Consider the following 22,149-nt stretch of genomic DNA (forward strand, 5'->3'; position numbering starts at 1 on the left):
AAGGAGGAGTACACAACAGGATCAAACAGCAGCAGCAGGAAAGTGCTGCTGAAATGGCTGATCCCACTGACCAAAGTTCAATTCCTGTCTTTGCTCACACAGGTAAAGAGAGATGTTCTACCATCCATCTAAACATCACAACTTCCACGCCACCCAGTAGGCCTAAGGTGCAATCACAGGCAAGTAGCCCAAAGCTTTAGAACCGTTCAACACAAAATGATCTCTAACCCGTCCATTTGCACTCTGCTTGTTTGCCATCATGCACGTTATCTATGACAAGCATTCCACAAAAAAACATAACTCTCGTGACTATTAACAATTATAAGTGGCAAATATGTTCAGACACTGGATAATTGAAACAGAATACGTTACACTTAACTCTTAAAAAAAAAAAAAAAAAAAGCAACAAAAAAAAAAGTTAGTGCAATCTTGAAACTTGCTACTGACCCTCTTCAGCTGCTGCTGTAATTGTTCCCTCATGGACTCAGGGCAATTATCAAGCTGCGTCTTCTGCTCGGAGTAAAGCTCCTGAAGCCTCTCTAGTTTTTCCCTCTCAGCATCAAGTTTTAATTTTTCCTGAAGCATGAACCAGAAAATAAACACAATTACCTTCACACCCAAGTAGTTGTTAGTGATTATGACAGTGTGTGGCAAAACCTGAACAAACAGTTGAAGCATGTAGGTCAAAGACAGAAACCTCTTGTTAGTTGAAATGCAATGGTGGGATGCAAAATGATCAAAACTAAAACATGAATCATTTTAGTGCGGTGATTAACTCTCCCCCTCATCACTGCGTTTTGTACCTGTGCCTGAATGATGCTGTTAAAGCCCACTGCCCAAATACATGTCTCACCTAATGAAAAAAAAAAAAATATATATATATATATGAGGAAATGGTAGCCATGTTAGTGAGGTAACTGATGAAGGAGAGAGAAAAGAGTAGCTTTTAGAAAGCAAAATGGATGGAAAATGACTGTTGTCTGGCAGTGAGGGGAAAATGGAGCTTCCCAGGAGAATGAATTACATGCTTATGTGCCTCTGTACAGATAAGTGCATTTAGCAAGCAGTGAAAAAACAGAGTGAGACAGAGCTTTGTAAAGAAATAACTCTGGGCCAGGAAATCCTGTTGCAGCAGAAACACCAAATGATTTAGCAAATTTGCTTCAGGATACAGGAAGCGGAACCTGTTCTGGGGGATCAAAGGGGCCGGCTCAACCTCTCTGGTCTCCTCCAACTACTTTAGCTTTCCTCTCCTTCCACTCGAGTAGCCGTGTTTGGTACACTGCTTCTCAACCTCAAAAGCCTTTAACCTTTAACTCTTTGTAATAAAATACAACATGATTTACTGTGCAGCACTGCTCCAAAGACTGGCTGCAGATCACTTAAAGCTACCTTGTAGACTATTATTTATCTGTGGACCAAAGTTTGGGAACCAGTCAGAGTGCAGGCAATTTTTTCTATGCCTTTTACTTGCATCTACACTGGCCAACATAGCAGATACATTTTCTCCAACTGAGCAATTAATAACTGGAAAATACAACACGCCTGATACGCTAGGCATAAATAATCAAGTAAGTATAGTTGCCTTTTCCTACTTCTTGTTCTGTAGTCATGCATCTCCCCTCAGATGGTCTCTAACTCTCTTTAATACTCAAAAATTAACAGTACCAGCCCCAAAATTTCAGCTTCTTCTTTTGGATGCTCCTAGAACACTTGAATTCTGTCACAGCATCTACTCATTTCTCCTCTTTCTAGTCCCAACTATTCTTTAATTTTAGTATCAAATGAGTGGCTCAGGAGATGCTAAATGATCAGACACTCTGCATCACCCTTATGGCACATGGCATAGTCAAGGAACTTCTTTCAGCATACAGTACTTGCCATTTCAAACTGTGGGATGGTCTTTCCCCAAAACCTTCTTTTTGTTGTTCATGACAAGGTTCTTGAACCCACACGCACAGTGGAGGCATGGTAACAAGCATGTATTACCTGCCTGTGTTCTTTATGGTTTTATCTCTAAATCTGAGTGAGGTCAGGGGCTGGGATTTAATTTTCCCAGTATTTAAAAACAACAACAGGAAGCATTCTCTTTCAAGTCCAGAGTCAACCAAATTCCCAGCTCTGTTATTTTCATTTACATGTCCAGCTTCTCGGCTCATACAAACAGACAAACAGAATGCTGAACACAAAACATTTTTTTTTTTTTTTTTTTTTTAAGCTTGTAAAAATGAGCAACTGAGCCAGCATACTCAATTACCTGGACTTATTGTACTAGCTTCTGTCTTACAACAGCAGCAGCAACAGGGCTCAGAAATACGGAGGACGTGGCACGTGCAAGCTGCACAATAAGCAAGAAGCATGCAACTCTTGAGAGGTCACCTCCAGATGTATGTCCCCAAGGAACCACATTGGCTGAATCATCCTTACTTCCAACACAGAAGGAAATCTATGAATAAACTGGTAGTTCCCCTCCTCACAAACCTTGCTGTCCATTTAACATTCAACCTACTGTCTGCCACGTTGTTTCTCGCTTTCCTTTTCTGCCCACCTAGCAATCCAAAGCAGCAAGGACTTCTCTGACCTTAGCCATTAGTATTGTGCCTCTGAAGCTATTAATAGCTCTCTAAATGTCTGTGTGCTGCAACAAACATGCTCATTCATTAACAAGCAAGTCAAATCTCAACTGTGAGGAGACATCATCAGCAAGTATAAACCTCCCTGAGAATCCTGCCAGAGATACTGTTACTTCCCTCAAGAAATAAGAAATGTATTCCTTTGAGATTGAAAGTGATACTCATCTGGTCTATTTATAGCATAGGAAGTGCTAACATCCCACCAAACTGGCTCCCTTTAAAATGTGGTCTTAACAGGAAATATCACTTTCAGCAATGAGAGGCATTATATGTTTTGCAGCTGTGGAGTTAAGTTCGCTGACATCTCTGGCTGTGCATTGGAAGTCCATTTAATTCACAATAAGTAATTTCATAAATGAATAATCAGAATTTTTTTCATACAGTCTCTTTATAAATGGAACAAGGCAAGTTCTTTTAGAAGGGAAAAGATTAATAACCTTGCAAGCTAAATGCAAGATGCAGCTGAGGCAGGCCTGTGGCTGACTCTGCAAGCTGTTTGCTCAAGAGCAGCCAGCAGCAGAGCTGTGGGCAGAACCCACGTGCTCCAGCTGCTCATCCTCATTTAACCGCATGAACTTGTTAAACATTTCTCTGCAGACAACCGCTTCCCAGCCCCAGCGTGGACTCTGGAGTCGCATTAACTGCAGTCTGGCTGAATTCTTAACACCCTCTTTCCAGAGAAAAGAAGTACAGCTCAGTAAAGCATAACATCTGGGTTTAGCCTACTGCCCAACTTGCTTCTAGCTACAGGTTAAATGAACCTGGGGTCAGTCAGGATACAGAGCAGGACTGACTTGGTTTTTGATGATGCTGGGGCACAGCTTGGATCAGTTTTAGAGGACATCTGAATATTGTGAAGGAGAGTAGTAAAAAGAATTGATGTGTGACACTGTCCCCCAAGAACAGAGATGTAGGATGTCAGCAGAGCACCAAGTGGTATGAACACAGACCATAAGTGATCAACATGAGTCACAAAAGGAAATCAACCTTTAGATCCAGTAGAATTGATTTGAGGGCAAAGAAAGAGGGAAAAAAAAAATATATATATATATCCAACACATCTCACAGATGATGAGGACACAGAGGAGATAAAAGGACCATATTAAAAACAATCCTAGCTCCTAGAAGAATGGGAAGAACAGAAAGAGGGAGACCAGTTGCTTCAGTGTTGTCTCCTGTGGTTAAGGATGCCCTATGCCTGATCACTACTGCTACTTAAAGCCCTAGCAGATCCCCACGCCCTTTCTGCAGGGAAGTTTTGCTTTTCAATTTGTCATTCATCACATTCTGCTACAGCAGGCAGGCAGGCTAAAATTGTAGAGCAGCATGTGTCTGCATGTATATGTGCCTTCTGAATCAACCTTCCTGCATAAACTGTTAGACTCTGCAGAAATGAGTCAGAATAAATATGGATGAAACAGAGAAAGCTTCTCAAAAATCCAGATAAAAGTTGGAAAAACAACAAATCTATCGTTTTTACCGAGTCACACTGAAATGGATTGTATGGCTAGGTGAATTGGGCTCACTCTGCAATCTTCCAACATCCATTCCATCCCTCACCCCTCCCCCCAAGATGAAAAAAATAACAAAACAACAAAAAAAACCCAAGGCATGTGTTATTTTCAGAAAGAGAAACTGCAACGAAACCTACAAGCCATAAACGATGGAAAAAAAAAACCAAAAAAACAAAAACAAATGCCCTTCCATCCAACAGGTTCTTATACTTCAAATATTCCTGTCTGAAATACTCCAGGATCTTCCTCAGTCCAACTCACCTGCAAAACATCGTGTTTTAAGGTAGCAACATCTCATTACCCACACCAAGCTTCTGACCTGCACACCCTGTCTCTCACTACGGAATCAGCTAGTCTCACAACTCGCACAGGTTTTTGAGAAACAAGGAGAAGCACATGCAGTTCTTTGATCTGAAAATCTTCTCCATCTCCTTGCTTTCACCTCCAGCCAAATTTTATTCTTTTACACTCCAAAAGAACATCAAAACATCTCCAAAACAATCTAACGCAAAACCTAGAACTGGAGGAGAAAGGGCAGACTGCAGAGGTGATTCCTTTCTACTATGAAGTGGTGTAATGTGACAGCGTCTGTCCATTCAGTAAAACATTTTGGAAAATTAAGTGGAAGAGCAAGAAAACGTGATTTTAACAACTCATCGATGAAACTGGCCTAACCCTTGCCGTGAATTTGTAAGAATAGTCTAGTCCCTAACAGAAAGTAGGATAGGAAATTTCATCTGCACTTCCGTGGTTACTCACTGAAAAGGGCCAGTGGTATGTTTGGGGAAAGTGTTAAACCTGAGGTCTACCAACTCCTCCAGCACTCCTGCAAATTGAAAGCATTTCCAATGCTATGGCCAATACAAATCCGACCACATGCAATTTTGATTAAAATAAATACTGTCAAAATTAAGCAGATACTCCTATGAACAAAGTGTACATGCTCCTCTTCTGTTTTATTCAGACTACTTTTTCCTGCATTCCTTGATCTCTTTCAGGACAGAAGCATAAAACTTGTCATGATTTAGTTGTTTGTCACTAAATTCCTATGGGTTTCATGAAAGAAGCCATTAAGAGGGGGAAAAAAAAAAGTATGCCAGGCATATGAAAAGGGGCATAATAAGATAGAATAAGGTATTTCACAATTGTCTTTTACTGTATGAGTGGTAACTAATTTATTATATAATAGCAGATAGTATCCAGTGATGGCAACTGTATGAGAAGTCTCAATGGTTTTGTTGCACATCCATGTATAAAGCTAATGTTAAAAAGCATTTTAAATGAGAGTAAGCAATCCCTCTGCTGGAAGTAAAAAAAAAAAAAAAAAAAAAAAAAAAATCACACTATTTGCACACATTAACTTGCACCTAACACGACTCAAGTTTTTTGTAATTTCTTACCTTATTTTCCAACCAATGCAATGTGTTTGTCCTAGTGAACGGATGAGAAGCAAAAGAAACCCCCTGATTCTAGAGCACTGTTCCTTCATGATTGTAGAAGAAGAGGAGATAATTATCCAAACCAGAAGAAAATAATTTCAAGTGAGAAAATTAAAATTCTCTATAGTCTTCAACATCTAGATAATATTAAGAGGTTTTCCCTTAGTGGTGCAACCCCTTCTGTGATTTCCGTCATGACTGTTTTAAAAGAAAGCTTGTGAATTCAGATTTTCCTCCTTGAGTCTTTATAATCATCTTTTTCCTCATTTATGTTTTCGCTACAGAATATCCTTATGTGGATATATCCAGTGCATTCAAGTATTCCTCAAAATTTTAAATCCTGTGTATGGTGTCTTAAGGAGGTTAATAATGTTATGGACACAATAACTCATCCACTTAAAACACTGGCTGCCATCTTGCTGAACTGGAATCTAATCAGGAAAGATTTAAAAGGCTATGCTATGAGATGTAAATTTGTCAGATTCATCAGAATGAAAATCAACAGCAGGAATTTTGAATCCAGAAGAGATGGGACAGAGGGGAGACCACCAGTATATTTAACTTGGATTGCTGGTGGCTCATCATACAGCTGATCTTCCCTGACTCAATTCTTGCAAGTCTTTGCAGTACTAATTCAGAAAAGAAGCCAAGCTTCAAGCATTTTGGCATGTCTGGAATATTCTCTTCATGACTAAAAAATATATCCACAAAAGCATGCAGACAAAATTAAATGCATTCCAAAGAAAGAAGAGCTATCCTCTGCCAGCTGCTCCTGATTTCTGCTCTTGAAGAGGGACAGGAAACACGGGTTGATAAGAGTGTCCCAGAGTACATATTTCCACCATGACATAAGGCAAAGGTCCTCCAGAAGAAAAGGAACAACCTCCCTCTCTCAAAATGCACTCTGAACTTCTGCATAAATAATTGTTTTCAGACTCTCTGCCAAAACTCCCATTTAGCTACGATTACCTCCCACAGCACTTCTGCTGAATTCATTACTCATTTTCAATTATTCCTGTTTATTCATGCTCGCTGATCTATTCTTTCTTTCCCTGGCTATGTTGTTACTTTCAACCTCATGCTTTAACTTGGGAATATCAGGCATGGTGAATCATTAAGCATCTTTCTCCACATATACCAGACTGCATGTTTTAAAATTACACAGACTAAGGAGGCACTGTATGAAAGTACTTTGCAAATCTGGGTAACATGCAATTGGACAAATATAATTTTCTCCAGCTTCATTACTGACAAATCTCAACCCTGAACTAAATCTTGTGAGTGAAGGGTCATTAGGAAGGAGTCGCAACTGTAAACAGCATCACAGACCTGAGGTGCTATTTCACTTGAAACGATAGCATCATTATTGTACACCTCCAGTACAGTAACATGAGCAACTTCCACAGTAATTACAGGGAGCCGGGCCTGGATGGCAGGGAAAAGGGAGACTGGTTCATCTGCTTATTTGTTGCTGTGTTCTGCCCCACTTGGCTCTCTCTGTCAGTATCTGTAGCAAAGCTCTTTCCTGGAGAACTTCAAGCTGTACCTGTAAAATTGTGCTACTAGTGTCTTACCAGGGCTGTTCCTGTATAACTACGACTTGCAATTAAAAGTTTAAATGCTGCTATTTGAATATGTAGTCAGTCATCTTTTTCTGTGGATAAAACCAAGTATGTAGTGCATGGTAGTTTAAAAATTAAAAAAAAAAAAAAAAAAACAAACAAACAAACAAAAAACAAAACAGGAAAGAATGAGAAAATTACAAGCAGTACTCAAGAAGCATGGCCATGGAGGCAAAGCCAGACCTTCCTCCATACGCTAGCAGGATTTCCATCATAGCTGAAAGCACGGGCCATGCCAAACAACTCTGGAAGTAGCTACCCCAGCCAGGACAACTGAGTCCTGTCAGCACCTGTACCTGGCAGAGACGCACCACAGCCAGAACTATGCAGAGTCCTGCAACAGTGCTGAAAGGCTCTGTCAACTTCTCTTCAAAATGGCAACCCCCATAGCTCTTATTTCCAAAACTTAAATAAATCAACACTAATTGCTTCATTCCTTACAATGTGTGTGGTAGCATACTCACAAAAAAGCAAGGGAAATGCTTTCAATGCACCACAGGGTATGTGCTACATGGTCTTCCCCACCGATTCATTCATTCTTCCTTATCATTAGTCCTGCCACGTGTTGAGGTAGGGCTGAGCACAGGACTCGAATGAGATCAGAATGCAGTGCACCACGTAATACACAAACCCACCTGCAAAATCTGGTCCTGATGTACAGGCAAGGTGCTGGGACACAGCGACACTGTACCACAGCACAGAGCACTGGCACAGCCCGAAACTGAACTCAACTCTCCTGCCTTTGAGTATGTGTTCCAGTCAATTCTCTTGCTTTGCAAGGGCTAGAAATTGTGGTGTTAAAACTGTGCAAAAGCTGGCAAAATTTTGTGTCCTCATCTAAATGAATTGTGCACAGGGCATTTAAAAAAAAAAAAAAAAAAGATTTAAAAAATCAAAGAATCAAGTAGAAAGTAGTACAAGAGCTTCCACCTACAGTCTATTTCAAGTACATAACATAGCCCAATAATTAGATTGTAGTTTATGATCTCTCTTTTTAAGAATTTCACAAGTTTTTCGAACAGGTGCATGGGTAAGGATGAAACACAACCAGGCCGGGGTTTCCTGTCAAACAGGTGCTGAGATCAGTGGCAAATTCCAGGAGACGCTCAAGTCGCTCCAGAGACAAGTGCCATCATGTACAGCACTGACACCCCATCATCGTTTTGTGAGTGAAATTAACTCTCCCTCTCACCTCAAGACAACACCATGAAGTATCTTCAGGTATCAGCCCCTTACCCCAACAGAAATGTAACCACTGTCTGAGTGATGGGACCCGACAGCTTCTTGCCAGGAAGCACCACCAAAACCAAGACCAATTCAGGCAACTGTGTAGACACTGGGACACTTGTTCTTTCAAGAAACAACATAAAAAGTACCATCAGCAGGGTGACAACTACTGGACAAAACTGGAGTCTTAATCCTGTTGAGGAAGTCACAAGTTTCAAATTATTTCAGCAAAAAAGACCACCTACCACCTCCATCTGAGCACCCCTTTGCAGGCAGAGGGGGCGGTTTGGTGGGATGGGAGGGGGGTGTTGATCCTGTACCACTACAGAGTGAAGATGTTGCCTATCTTGCATCAGATTTGCAGGGCTGCAATCTTAAACTTACAGACACACAAATCAAGCTTTTAAAAATACTGTTGTTTCAAGCCAGCCAGAACTTTTATTTGTTGACATGACCAGTGCCATCTGTTTTGCTGGCTGATGCTACTTTCCCCAGAGCACTTCAGCTGTTACTTCATATTTTGCCTGTTTGCAGAAGCTTGTCTCCCATTTCTTTTTTAAACTTTCACTTTCATGCAACACTTTCAGACATCTTCCCAAACAAAACCTGTGGGCTCTTCTAGAGTTTATTTCTAGGAAGATGGTTTCAGTATTAACTGAGCCATGTCTTAAGTCCAGAGCATGCACTCACAGCTGTTTTTTTTGTTTGTATAAACAAACAAAAAAGGAACACATAAGAAAAGACAACTAAAATATTGTAACTTATCTGACTAGTGCTGTGCTTAATAGTGAAAAAAATGTTTAGAGTGAACTTTCCTTCTAAATAACAGAAGTGCTTTTTCTAGTCTGCTTTCCATGTTTCAGTTCAACTGAAAATTTAAACTAGACCTGGCATTTTAATTTTCTGACTGCTACACACTCATGTCCCATCATTTGATTGCAAGGAAATTTTAAAAACCTATAGGTTTTAGAATAATTTCCATTAGTATCAGTGAACTTTGAGGCTGCTAGAGAACAAATAAAAAAGGCAAAAGATCTCTTGAATTTCTAGATGTTATTTGTCACCACCTACCAATCAAAACTTCTAGCAGCATCCTTTTGGAGGGTACCTGCTCGCACCTACCTCTCTGCTGTTGCCAACTATAAACTCATCTTTACACTAAAAAGCAAGTGCGAGACATGTTCCATGGACAACTTAAAACGTGACCAGAGGTAACACCGAAAGCAGAAGGATCACAGAGGGGTAGAGAAGAACAAGGAAAAGAGCAGGCAGGAAAGTCCACGAAAGTTCAAGCTTAAACTGGCTGTGCGGTGTCACTCCACAGGGCGAAGAGGTGGGAACACCACTTTCCTCCTCAGACACAGGCTTGATGAGTACAGCTGCAAAACAGCGTTCGGGCTCATGAGAGGGTAGGCAGAAATTGAAGACAAAAAGCTCAGAATAAAACAATGCAAGCTGTAAGGCATGAATTAAATGGGAGCTGTGAAAGACCTAAAAATGTGCAGCTTGTCTAAGCAAAAGCGAATAATGCAGAAGACTTCCAGATATTTCTGGAAAGCTTAAAAAAAGAGAGGGAGAGACTAGCTAGAGTATTTCCACAAGTGACAGGTTAAAATTATGAGGCAGAGGATGAAATTTAAAAAGGAAACGTTACTGGCTGAAAGCCCTGGAAAAAACTTCCTGACCTTGAGGTACTATTGGGGGTGGCACACCCCCCGTGGAGAAGGGACCTGCCTGCCTGGAGAGGCCAGCAGAGCCGGCCGGAGGGCACCAGCATTCCTTGGCTGCAGGGGGACAGCTTCACCTTGCAGGCCCTTCCCGTTTCTGTACTTAAATCTTATTATAGTGCTATGCTATTTTGCAAATATATGCTTAGATATATTTGCTGTTTATTTGAGAGCAGTTAAGTATAGGAGAACTCATAGATTCCTTGGACTTAATCACGGAGACAATGTTCTACAGTCCCAAAATTGTCAGTCAGCAAATAAAATACACCAACATAATAGCTTTAAAATTACATACTTCGCAGATGTCTTATATATCATTCTATATAATAATAAATAAAGCCATATTCTGAAATTTCAGCCTTCTTTCATTCTGTTCCTCTGGTGAGAAAGGATTTTTTTTTTTTTTTTTAATTCAAAATATATAACTTACAATGGAAGGTAGTGGAACACTTCAATAAATACTGTTCTTTTAAACAACAACTAACCCAAGTCCAAGCCCTATATGGATTTCTTATTAATCAAAAATATCTTCAGGTCTTACTTAAGTGTACTGTATGTTGCTTGTCAAGCATACCTTGGGAAATAAGATTTTTACAGGGAGATGATGGTGAGACAAGTATTTTTTTCTTCCATATTGATCAAGTAAATTTACTTATAGATAGTACTTCATAAAATAACCACCATTAATACGTTAATCATATAAATATATTTTGAAAATCAAGAACAGAGCACACAGCTGGCTAAGATAACTCAATTACCTTTGTCTTTTCACCAATAACATTTCTCTCCAGCTCAGCTATTTTTCTGTTTAGATGATCCAATATTTCCTTCTCTTTCAGCAGCTCTGTTGTTTCAGATTTCTGTTCCCCATCCAAAAGGGCACATTCCATATCCAACTAGGAACACAAAAGATTTTTTCAGAAGCAGTCCAGATTATGAAATCTTGATACACATTATTTTCTGGGGGAATGGGAGTGAGTTGGTGATTATTCACAAAAGAAACATTTTTTAAAGAATTGGGAGGAGGGGAAAAAGTAAGTTTTTCTGCCACAAAAGTTAAAAACAGATCACAAGTCTGAGAAAAAGTAAACCTGCACCATAAAATACTGCAAAATTAAGTCCAAACCAACTTTAGTTTGAAGATTCTTTTTTCCAAAATGTTTTCTTTCCTATCTCTTCTCTGTGCTTCCTCCTGTTATGATACTGTGCCGATTCTCTGTGCCCAGGCTCCGTAGGAAACCCTTCTGGAACAGCTGTTTCTTTCCTGTCACTGATAATTGGAGCAAGCTCAACCCAAATGCCTGGCCAGCTTAGCCTGCAACTGTGAGATTCCAGAAGTCAAGCGGGTGCCAACATACCCCTGCTGCTGTAAAGCCAAAGAGGTTTGAAAGGAAGTTGTATCACTTCCTTTCTCTTTAAACAGTCACAGCAGATATGACCATAAAACTCCCAAGTGACACAAGGTATTCAGATCAATTGAGTGACCATTAAATAAGCAAGACTGTTCTAATTCCACTTAGGAGTATAGTGGTTACAGCTGGGAAAGGCTAATCTGAGCACCACATCCATCTCCCAGCTGGGGAAAAATAACCTTCATAGTAGGAAACTGCCAGATCTGTGATTCTGTGCCTAATTCTGGTGAAAAAGCACAGAATATGAAGGCTACATACACCCATGAGTTCCCTCTGCACTTGCCGAACCCATCAAACTTCTGCTATATGGACACACCTAACGAGCAAGACAATTAAAACCAAAACCTATTTCATACCTCTCTCGAGGATTCATCCATCTGGTCATTTAAATCTTTGATCTTCTGCTCAAGTTCCTCCAAATTATTTAGTATTACTATGCGCTCCTCCTCCAGTCGACCGAGCTCCTGCCCTCTTTGCTCATCACTTGTGCATTCTGATATCTGCAGTTGCATGTTACAAGAGGTTCATTAGAAAATGAGTTAAACACTGTCTTTCCTTCCCCCTTTCATATTGTGTTCATTTTAGACAAGGACGGTACTGCTGGTTTTGAACCCGTTACATATTTCACATCTACTATATTGCTATTTCTATATTTAGAAGGTGTACAAGAGAAACAAACATGATACTTTACTTCCAGGCACTGGAAGTAAACACTATACTTAACAGTAAATACTATTCATTCTGTGGGAATTATTAAAACCTAACCTTTGAGAATACTTTACATGCTGTGCTATTTAGGTTGTAAAAATCCGATTTTTCCCTTATAGAAGTAACACAGATAGATTAAGATGCTTTTTATGTAAATTTCAGCTGCTCATATAATACGAGCCAGGAGGTAGGATAGGACATTTTTGTAACCAGCCATTAAGATTAAGACAAAAGTTGGTTGTCTCCCCAGTTAGCACTGAGGAAGAGCAACTCAGTTAGCACCGAGCAACCCTTAACCCTTGCTCTTTTCATTGCCATTTACTTACTAGATAGATGTGCCAAGAGTTAAACAACATTATTAAGAAAATACCTGTGATCTTCTACCAGCAAAGGCTAGATCAAAGAGTATTGAATTTCAAATGTATTGTTCGTGTTCATCTGACCCCAGGGGCTTGTGATCCAATGACTCTGTTAAGGTTGCTCGCTCATTGTCCCCAACCAGAATTAGAAGCGGGCCGCACGCAGGGCTTCGCCTTAACCACTGGACCACCCAGCCTTGCTCAAAAGAGGCTCCACTCAGTTACTGAATGGCTATTCTGAGAGCAGGCATTTTATCCTGAACAAATCTGACCTCGATATTTTAAAACAATGAGCTTTGTTTCATTACCACAGTTGCTTGTTATTGCTTTTCTCAGGGCTTAGCAGAACACCCCTTACAATGAATGAATGAATGGTATTCCTTGATTAGAGTTAGTAATCCTAGCAGGAAAGCCTCTTTTTGTCCAGCATCCTGTTCGGATAATGCTGACACAACATCTTCGATTTCAACTTCCTAATAAGGATTTAAAATAGGATCTCTGACTTGCACGAAGAAAGCAACAAATGGGAAAGAAATGCAAGGCCACAGTAACTTGGAAGTGAAATGTCTTACTCCCTTTTCAGTACAGAAAGACCAAGTAAAGGCACAATAGCACGTTTCTGTTCAACATCATTTCACACCGAAAGGCTCAGCAGACAGATTTACAGAGGGATACCCCTTTTTAAGATAAAATGTTTTTCTGTCACACCTCTCTCTTCTTCTACACATACACACTTCTGTTGACTATAGAGATGTAAGTTAAGCAGAGGTTAAATACAATTCACGTTAGACATATAACCGTGCTGAAGCTCATACAGTGTGTAAATAGCAGTAAAAAGGAGAGACATGGAGTACTCTGAAGGTGTGAGTTTGTTAAACGGAAACCTGGTTTTATGGCTTTGCTTGGTCTTACTATGCTCCTGAGTCTAACTCTTGAATATAGTTATTTAACACAGTGCCTGGCACCAGGATTTGCTGCACTGCTGCTCTGGCACACCAGAGCCTCGGCACTGACCCAAGATGACGGAAGGCCCCTGCCCCGGCCCCGGGGGAGGCTGCTGCTGCCCTCGCTGAAGGAGATTGTTAGGAATGCTGTTAGCTCGGTTTTTAAAGGACAATTTCCTTTCAGTAACAAAACAGCAGTGTGAAGTACACAGGAGAGGAGGAGCTGCAGCAGGAGTGGGGCTGGAGAGGCAGGAGGCTGGCTGCCACTGAGCGCCCGTGAGAGGCAGCTGCTGTTTTGATACGTGGCTCAGGTCCCACCCCAGGAAAGGAGACAGGGCAGTAAATTTGGCTCAGGCAACTCTTCTTCGCCTCCTGTGTGACTGTTCTGGTTTGACCATGAGAAAACATCCTCCTCTTACAGAAGAAGGAGCCTCAGGCTGGGAGAAGACAGCAGAGCTTCCCCTCCTGCCTACATCCCAGCATGGCACTAAGCAGGCTTCCTGAAACCTTCCTTATTTAAGTAGCTGTAAGTTTTATATATATATATATATATATATATATGCTAGGGGTTTTTTGTGGTTTGTTTTTTTTTTCCCACCCCCCAAGCAGATCCTTCTCCCTCAAAAAACCTTAAAACTCTTCCTGAACTCTACATCCCTCTGAAGATAAAAACCTCCATTACAAACAGCTTCCACAGAAAATAAAATAATCATTTTCTGGCTGCTAAACTGTATGAGTTCTGAGATTAATTCTCACGCCTAAGCCATCCTAACTGTGGTCCCCACCAGGACAGTTGACTCCTTAAGGAGGATTTTGAGCACTCCAACCTGGATTGTGCTCTTTCCTCCTACAGCGCGTTACCTTTGGTGTGATGCTCAGGTAGGACGATTCGGTGGCATCCTTCAGGAAGCCGTGGGCAGCGAAAGGTGGAGGCTTTGCACTTTCGTTGAAGTGCTCATCGGCCCTCAGCCCTCTCGAGGAGAGGAACGCAGCAGTGCCGCGGCTGTGGCTGCTCAGCTCCGAGAAATCCGAATCGCTTGCAGATGACTTCAAGTGGCTTCTGAACCTTGGTTCCAGATTCATCTGGGAGTCTTCAAACACCGAATCCTCGTCAGACAGCTGAAGTTTTTCGAGTTCTTTATTAATTTTTTGAACATCAGCAACTGTTGTAGCTGCAATGGGGTCGCTGTCAGATTTGGTGTATTCTGCACACAGATTGAGGATTGTCTCCAGTCGCTGCCGTTCCTAGTTTAAAAAAAAGATAATAGCACCAAGCAACACATGTCAAATAAAGTAAACATGAAATTAAAAAAAAGTTTGCCGAGTTTTTTTGTTGGATTTTTTTTAGACAGAAGGATTAAAGCCCTCCAGTTCCATGTATGTTTATAGCACTTAGAGATAATAAACAGATATACACAAATAAATTACAGTGCAAGATTGAAGAATCAAAGTTAACATGGAAGAAGAACTTAAAAAATTAAAAGTACATTTCACAGAAATGAATAGCTACTTAAATAAGATGTCCTAACACTTATTTATCTTTCCAATGTAGAAAATCTTCATATTCAGGTTGTTGTAACCATAATCCATTTGTATGTACACATGTCCAGTGATCTCACTGTATAAATCACTAATTGTTCCACTTTGCACTTACACCATACTCATACCAAGCTGCAAAATATCACATAGATTCTCCATGAACTCACTCATGCCTGACTTGTTTGGATTCTCTGTTTTGTTAACTTTGATTCCCTTTTTTGGAAGAGAATTGGTCCACATTTTGAAACACACGGTTTTAGGAGCATTAACAGAAAAATGAGCCATCGCATCTAAAATTCAACAGATGTCAAAAGCACAGAAGTGGGGGAAATCTTTATTTACCAGTCAACTCAACTTCCCTACGGATTCATACTAACACTTCAAGTTTGAGAATGTGAATAGCTGTGCCAGTTTGACCTGACGTGCTTCAAGTTGCTATAAACATTTAATTCCTGAAGGATTTCTAGATCTCTATGGTATTTTATAAAAAGCATCAGAAAACTGTATTTATTTTACTGTAGGCATAGCTTCCTGTAACTTCTATTTCAGAATAAATTTTTTCACCTCTTCTTAAAAGGTAATGCTTATACATAGTTTCATGTTTCTTTTGCTAAAGAAGAAAAAGAATGTAAATAAAAAATTGCTTACCATAAGCCTATTGAAAATTCTGCTGGAAAAAGAATCACTGTGAGAGTTCCATGCTTGGCATTATACCTGCACTAATGATCTCATTTCTAGGAAATCCTTCTGCCTTTTAGTAGTATTTAAAAAGAAAGCCAAAACTCCCAAATCCTCAGCCTCCTTCCCCAAGAACCACTGCAAACATATTAGCTTTCCAAGCTCTACCTGGCATTACATTTGCAAAGAGGATTTGCAAAGCAGCTCTTTCTGACAGTCCCAACACTCCCTATGCCCAACAGCAAGTGATGACAAGGACCAAGCAAAGCAGTTTGGGCAGGGCATCGCCTGCCCTTTCCCTGCAGCAAGCCACTGGAGTTTTATGAAAATTTAACACCGGTTTAGAAGCACCCAGCATTTTACACAGCTACCAAGAGATTATCCTGTTGTAGGCACTACACATTCACATGACCCCGCATCACCCGCCGTTAAGAGCTGCATTTCTGAGCGGGAGAGCCCCTCTGAACCCATCTGTTTCCAAGCACTACCCAACCAAAAGGGCACCATGAAACAGAAATTTTGCCTTCAGGTAGCTTATTCCCAGGTTCCCACTGCAGCTTTCCTCCGAAGCCTCCTGTAATGGCACCGGCAGAGATAAACCAATGAAACAAGAGCCCGGGGCAGCAATTGCAAGCTTCTATTTTCCATGAAATGAGTCCAGCAGATTCTGCAGACATCCTTCAACCCCAAACGATCGACATAATTATAACTCCCCAAAGCCTTGTTCCTTCCAGGAAACCACTGCCAGACCCTAAGCCTCTTCCCTTACCCCTCCAGCGCCGCTATCCTCCCTCTTACTAAGTCTTTTGGCCACACAATCCAATTCCTAAAGCGCTGTGCAAGCGCTGGCTGGGATCGCCGGTAATTACGCAGCTCTCCCTGCTGTGACAGCACTGGGCCTGGCCCTTTCATACAGTTGTCGTAATGGTTATAGATGGGAAACATGGCACCAGGACACGAAGTCCCATGCTTCCCTGCAACAACAGGGTATATCAGGTTACTCCGTGCCAAGCCTCCATCCCTTCAATAATAATAGGAAATGACAAATTTCAAAGCGCCGCCACTGCTCATCCTAGCCTAAGTGCTCAGGTAAGGGGGTCTCTCCACAAGCCTGCCCTTCAATGAGCAGTCAGGAGAAAAAAAAAGAAAAAAAGGGTTCTTTTTTTCTGCAATTCTCAGATGCCCAAAAAACCCGTTAAAAACTGCAGGAAAACCTCTGCCAGTCTTCAAAAAATTCCTGATGAACTTTCAGACACATTACAGAAATACCGGTATCTCTCACTTCTATTTTGACATGTGCCGGGAGGCTTACGGACAGGAAGCTCTGTGGTTACTTTATACGCTCTATTCTCATCATTTCATCTCAGCCAACTCATTCCAGCTCCAGCACACCTGCATTTAACTGTTTCCAGCATAAATTTCTGAGTCAAACACCGAGCTAGGAAAGCACCCCTGTAATGAAAAGTGCAAAAGCAGTAGCACATGGAAAATCCAGTCAATAATTTTGCAACAAATACCACACAAGTTATTTGTGACACTGAACTCAGCAGAGGGAAAAAAAGGTATGTCAAAAGAAAGAAACTGGTTTAAAATTGGCTCTGGGGGAAGGGAGGGGTCTTGCATCAAGCTTTGTAAGCCTTCCAGTGTATTTCCCCATAAAATGTCCTTTCTAACAGATGAAAACATCACTGTGTATTTTCTGTGGATCTCTTACCTGCTATGAAAAGGGGTAATACAGGTCTTGTGCACTTTCTGCCTGAGCACTTTCACCACTCCTGGCTTTAACGAAGCTACACACCACCTATGGATAGCTGCAAATTTAATTGCTGAAGGAGAAAGTGGGCTAAGGGGATAATAATCCTCCTCTGTTATTGATTAACAATGCCATTAAGAGACATCCCTGGCATACTGTAAAGAAAATTATTCCAAACCAGCAGAGATAAATACCTCCAACTTTTTTTAACAGCAGCCATGTCAGTGATTCCTGGATTTGTTCGTCTGCAGCATGTCATGTATATGAGTTTTAGAAATGTGTAGAAGTGATGGTATATCTAGATATCAAGGCAAGACATGGTAAATCAGCTGTGGCAACCAGGAAGCTTTTTAGATAAGTGCCATTAGCAACTGGATAACCCCAGATTTCATTAAAAATATATGGGCTGTCTAACATTTGTGACCAACGCTAATGAGAATTACGGCTCATCTGTGCAGCTAGGGCTCCCTTTGCCTGAAAAAGAGGCTGTTGCTCTTTTCAGCTACAGCACTTTTCCGCTGTTCCTCTTTAAAAACCTCACGGGCAGGCAAACAACCAGCTTCACAGCAAAAGCTTGGGGCAGCAGCTAGTCAAAAAGGATGGGGGGCAGGGAAGAGAGCAGCAGAGACTCCCCAAACTTTGTTACAAATAGATTCAGTACCTCCATGGACGAGAAGCAGGAGAGAGGTTTCTCCTTCCTTCCTGCATTTCTAAGGAGCTGGTGATTTCACACCTGTCAGATACCAAGACGCTTATTTCAAAGCCAGACTTCGAGCGGGTCTGAGAACAAACAGCCCACCAACTGTTCCTCCCCTTCCCTCCAGTGTGCACCAGTTTCTCACTCCAGCCTCATTCGTCGTCTCACTTTCAGTGCTCGGTTTGCTACGGTTCAGTCTCCGGGCTCCGAGGTTCCCACCAGCAGCACAGAATTCCGCCAAAGCGCCCGGCCTCTCGCGCCGGTCAGGCCGTGGCCTGCCCTGCCCGCGGCGGGCACGGGCGAAACAGGCGGGTGAGAGCAGAAGAGACCGGTGGCACGGAGCAGAGCCTGCCTTGCCTCCAGGGAGGAACCCAGCAGACGACCTTCTGCAGAGTTCGCTCTGTACCTTCAGGAATGTATTTGGCTCCTGAGGAAACGCCGTCAGCTTCCAAAACAACAGCGTTGTTCAGACCAGTGCCCTCTTGCCCCTGCAGCACCTACGCAGAGGCTCCTTTTCAAACCACGCGGAGGGCAGGAGCCTGAAGACTAGAGCTCCAGTACGACACTTAAGTTCCGTAAAATGAGAATAGGTGTCCTGAAATTGATTTCTTCCTGGCCCGTACTGTTCATTTGCATAAAACATATAGCTGCAAAAATTAATTTCTACGTCATTTACTTTGGATTATTAAAGATCCCATGGAAATGTTTTGGAACACAATTAAAACTGAATGTTCCTGAAAATTTACAGAGTCGTCAGTATCAGTTATATTCTGTGGGAGTTTTTTATCCACTCGTTCATTTACTAAACTAAATTGATGTTAAGAAGCTATTCTGTAACACTACAGAGACTGTGAAATACTAGTGGTGGGAAAAATTACCTTGACCTAGCCTTTGTCTTTGGCTGGGGTTCCTGTGAGAGGTAAGTCACACTTTTACATACGGCTTGAGCACTTTATGTTTAAGCGGTCTATAAAAAGACACAGTGCCAATATAAATTTACAAAACACATATATAAGGTTTTTCTGAGCTGTATGGGAGATTTACATAAGCTCTATTAACCACCATTTTAAAGCAGCACCACCTTGAAAATTCAAAAATATTTTCATTTCATTTTCACCTCACATGAACACATCTTACTAAATTGTAATGCATCAATGGAAACCAGGCATGGGAATATTCTGTATTATTTCCTATTTGCTGAATAAAGTTAATGAAAGTCAATGTTCTTCTGACTGTGAAAAGCTGGTCTATGGAATAAGCTCCTTGAATTTTATGATTGCTTGTTTGGGCATCAGTCCTGTAAGCTGAAATCTTTCCCAGCACAATTTCTGCATTTAGGAAATCTTCATTAATAAGCCTACACTTACAGATTTGTACAGACAGCTGGACATTGAAGGTATCATGCAGATACTGCACGTGTAATTTTTAAGTACCTACCACCATCTAGAGGAAATACGTTGTACTGCCTAAAAAACAGCTGTAGAAAAATCAAGTTCTGTGCTATTCAAATGAGCGGCTATCAAACAAAACAGATGGCCTTAATATCTTGCTATGCTGCCTGTGCTGTTCCATCCCCAACCTCCCCACGGGCTGAAGAGAAAGACTGTCTTTCATGTTGCAGCAGCTACCACAATTGGGCTTTTATCTCAGAAAAAAAAAAAAAATGGTATTTCCTCTTAACAAACAAACAAAAAAATTCAATAGCTAACTGAATCTCATTGAATATTCTTAGATCCTTTTTAGTGATAATTTTTGCCCTTGTTTATAAGGCTCCTGGGCTAGCTTCAGCAGTAGCTGACTTCTACTTGTGCAAAGCCTGTATAAACACCCCCACGCCAAGGTGCAAGGGCCGGTCAGCTGGGCTGGAGAGGCAGCAGAAGCAGGTTGTGACCCACCAGCCTGCTGCCCCTGGGGGCTCTGGGTGCAACCTCGTGCCATCCCACCCGCTCCCAGAGCCCCCGGTCCCCAGCGCCCAGCCGTAACGCCGGAAGGATGGCAGCAACGGGAACTCCAGGTCCTCCCCCTCCTTAAGTCACAGAGGAACAGGCCATAGCAACTCAGAGGTGGTGGCACCAGTCTTGAGCTAGTTTGGGTGATCCCAGGCATAAAAGGCAAATGAAGAGGGAGGAACACCAAATCCTACACAAGTATATACACATCTTTTCTTTTTGGTGCACGGGAGCAAATTAAAACTCAGGCCTTCCAATCATTCCAAAAAAAAAAACACTGCAATGTGTATTTTCACTATTTGTACCTTTTTTTTTTTTTTAAATTCTCTGTTTATTTCTTTGTGGAATGACAGCAGATTGTTAGGTTTCATATGCAGGCCGTAGCAGCAGCTCAAAATGCAAACTTCCAGAAGAGCCTTTGTCACTTAAAAGGCAAACTAAGCACAAGTAAACTCATAGAATAATTTACACGGAAAAGAAAAAGAGTGAAAGTAAATAGAAGAGAACAAGGACAGATACTAGCTTAGGTTACAATGTGTGCATAGATTTTACTTTAAAAAAAAATAATCCAGAAGCAAATACAACAAACACCTCAAAAACCGCTCTGTATCAGCAAGATAGCTACAGGGGCAGCGCTGGTGCAAAGAAAGATGCTCTCCACTTCGTATCTGGGCTTATGTTTCTGATGAAGTTCTCCAAATAGTCCTATATTTTTCTTCTGCCTACTCTGCTTCAAAAACACAGTATGGAAGAGTCTGACATTTCTGCATAGGGGGATTATGTTTCCCCTGCCATTTACCCACCAGCTACTCAATCTGAATTTTACTCAGCACTGAAAACCCAAAGTTTTGCTATCCATGGGTGCTTGTTGGGTTTGTTCATTCACACCTTTCCCCAACCTCCAAAAAAGAGAGACATGAGCAGAACCGTATCTCTAACCTTTGTCCATCTCATGGGATATAGGGTCAGACAAAATGCTCTTTGGAAGCTCAGGCTGGATATATAAAGGCCCTGTTTGGATAGACCCATGACTAGATCCACACAGAAGGACAAAAATAAAACAAAACCAAAACAGAACAGGCCCTAATGTACAAAGACCTGATGTGCAGATTTTGTTGTTTTGTTTGGTTTTTTTTTTTTTTTTTTTAATATATTTTCCTTATTCTCAAGGATCTAAAAGTGTATTTGTGGTTTTTAGACTCTCAGACCATCGGAAGGAAGCATTCTCCTGATCTCCAACTCTTCCACCAGATTGTCCATCAAGAAAGGAAATGAGGGTGGGACAGGGGAAGGAGGAAAGTAACTATTACATCCAAACATAAAACTAGAACAATTTTTCGCATTACTGAATACTGAAACAACCCCATATCTTCCATCCCCCACCACACACACACACAAAAAAGCTGTTCTCTTTGAAATACAAATATGCTCTACTACGTTGTCGGTTATAACTGATTATCTCAGGTTTTACAGCACGACTGTCTAGAAAACCCTCTGATAAGAGGCAAACACCACTGGGCACACACAAAACACCAGGGCTAGCGAGAAGGGAGGAGATTTCAGAAAGGAGGCGAGGAATGGCAGGGAGAAGGCAATAAGAAGAGAAACAACCCCCCAGCATTTCTGCCGATGCCTCCCACCTCTGCGTGCACAAGCGTAACAACCTTTCCTAAGCCTCCCAGTCACTGCCAGCCCTCGCCCCAGGCAGCCCGGTCCCCGCTCCCGAGAAGCCCCAGCTTCAAGGGGAGCTGGCAAAGGCTTCAGGGGGAGCCCTGCAGCTCACTGAGGGGGGCAGTGCCTGCCGCCCCTTCGCACCCGCACCCCGACTCTACAGCCCTGGCTCTAGGCAGGCAGCGATGAGCGCTTTCACACCTTGCAAACCAACAGCGCGCACCTTGCGCACCACAGCGCTGAGCGCAGCAGGGGCGACAAGGTGGGCTCCTGCCCG

At 41.7% G+C, this 22,149-nt stretch overlaps 1 protein-coding gene across 5 annotated transcripts in view; it reads right to left on the minus strand.

Moving 5' to 3' along the window:
- Positions 1-22,149, minus strand: part of PHLDB2 (pleckstrin homology like domain family B member 2) — a 128,147-nt gene that overhangs the window by 30,159 nt on the left and 75,839 nt on the right. For 4 of the 5 annotated variants that reach the window (XM_033005300.2, XM_033005298.2, XM_042788283.1 and 1 more), the window contains 4 exons: positions 14,447-14,830; positions 11,931-12,074; positions 10,921-11,058; positions 448-576 (listed from right to left, as the gene is read on the minus strand). In XM_033005300.2, coding sequence (XP_032861191.2) covers positions 448-576; positions 10,921-11,058; positions 11,931-12,074; positions 14,447-14,830 — 795 coding nt within the window. The remainder of the gene's footprint in view (positions 1-447; positions 577-10,920; positions 11,059-11,930; positions 12,075-14,446; positions 14,831-22,149) is intronic. The other variant, XM_033005299.2, reaches the window with a different exon arrangement.

This window comes from Tyto alba, unplaced genomic scaffold (assembly GCF_018691265.1).
Source record: "Tyto alba isolate M040663 unplaced genomic scaffold, T.alba_DEE_v4.0 Super-Scaffold_14, whole genome shotgun sequence".
Taxonomy (NCBI): Eukaryota; Metazoa; Chordata; class Aves; order Strigiformes; family Tytonidae; genus Tyto; species Tyto alba.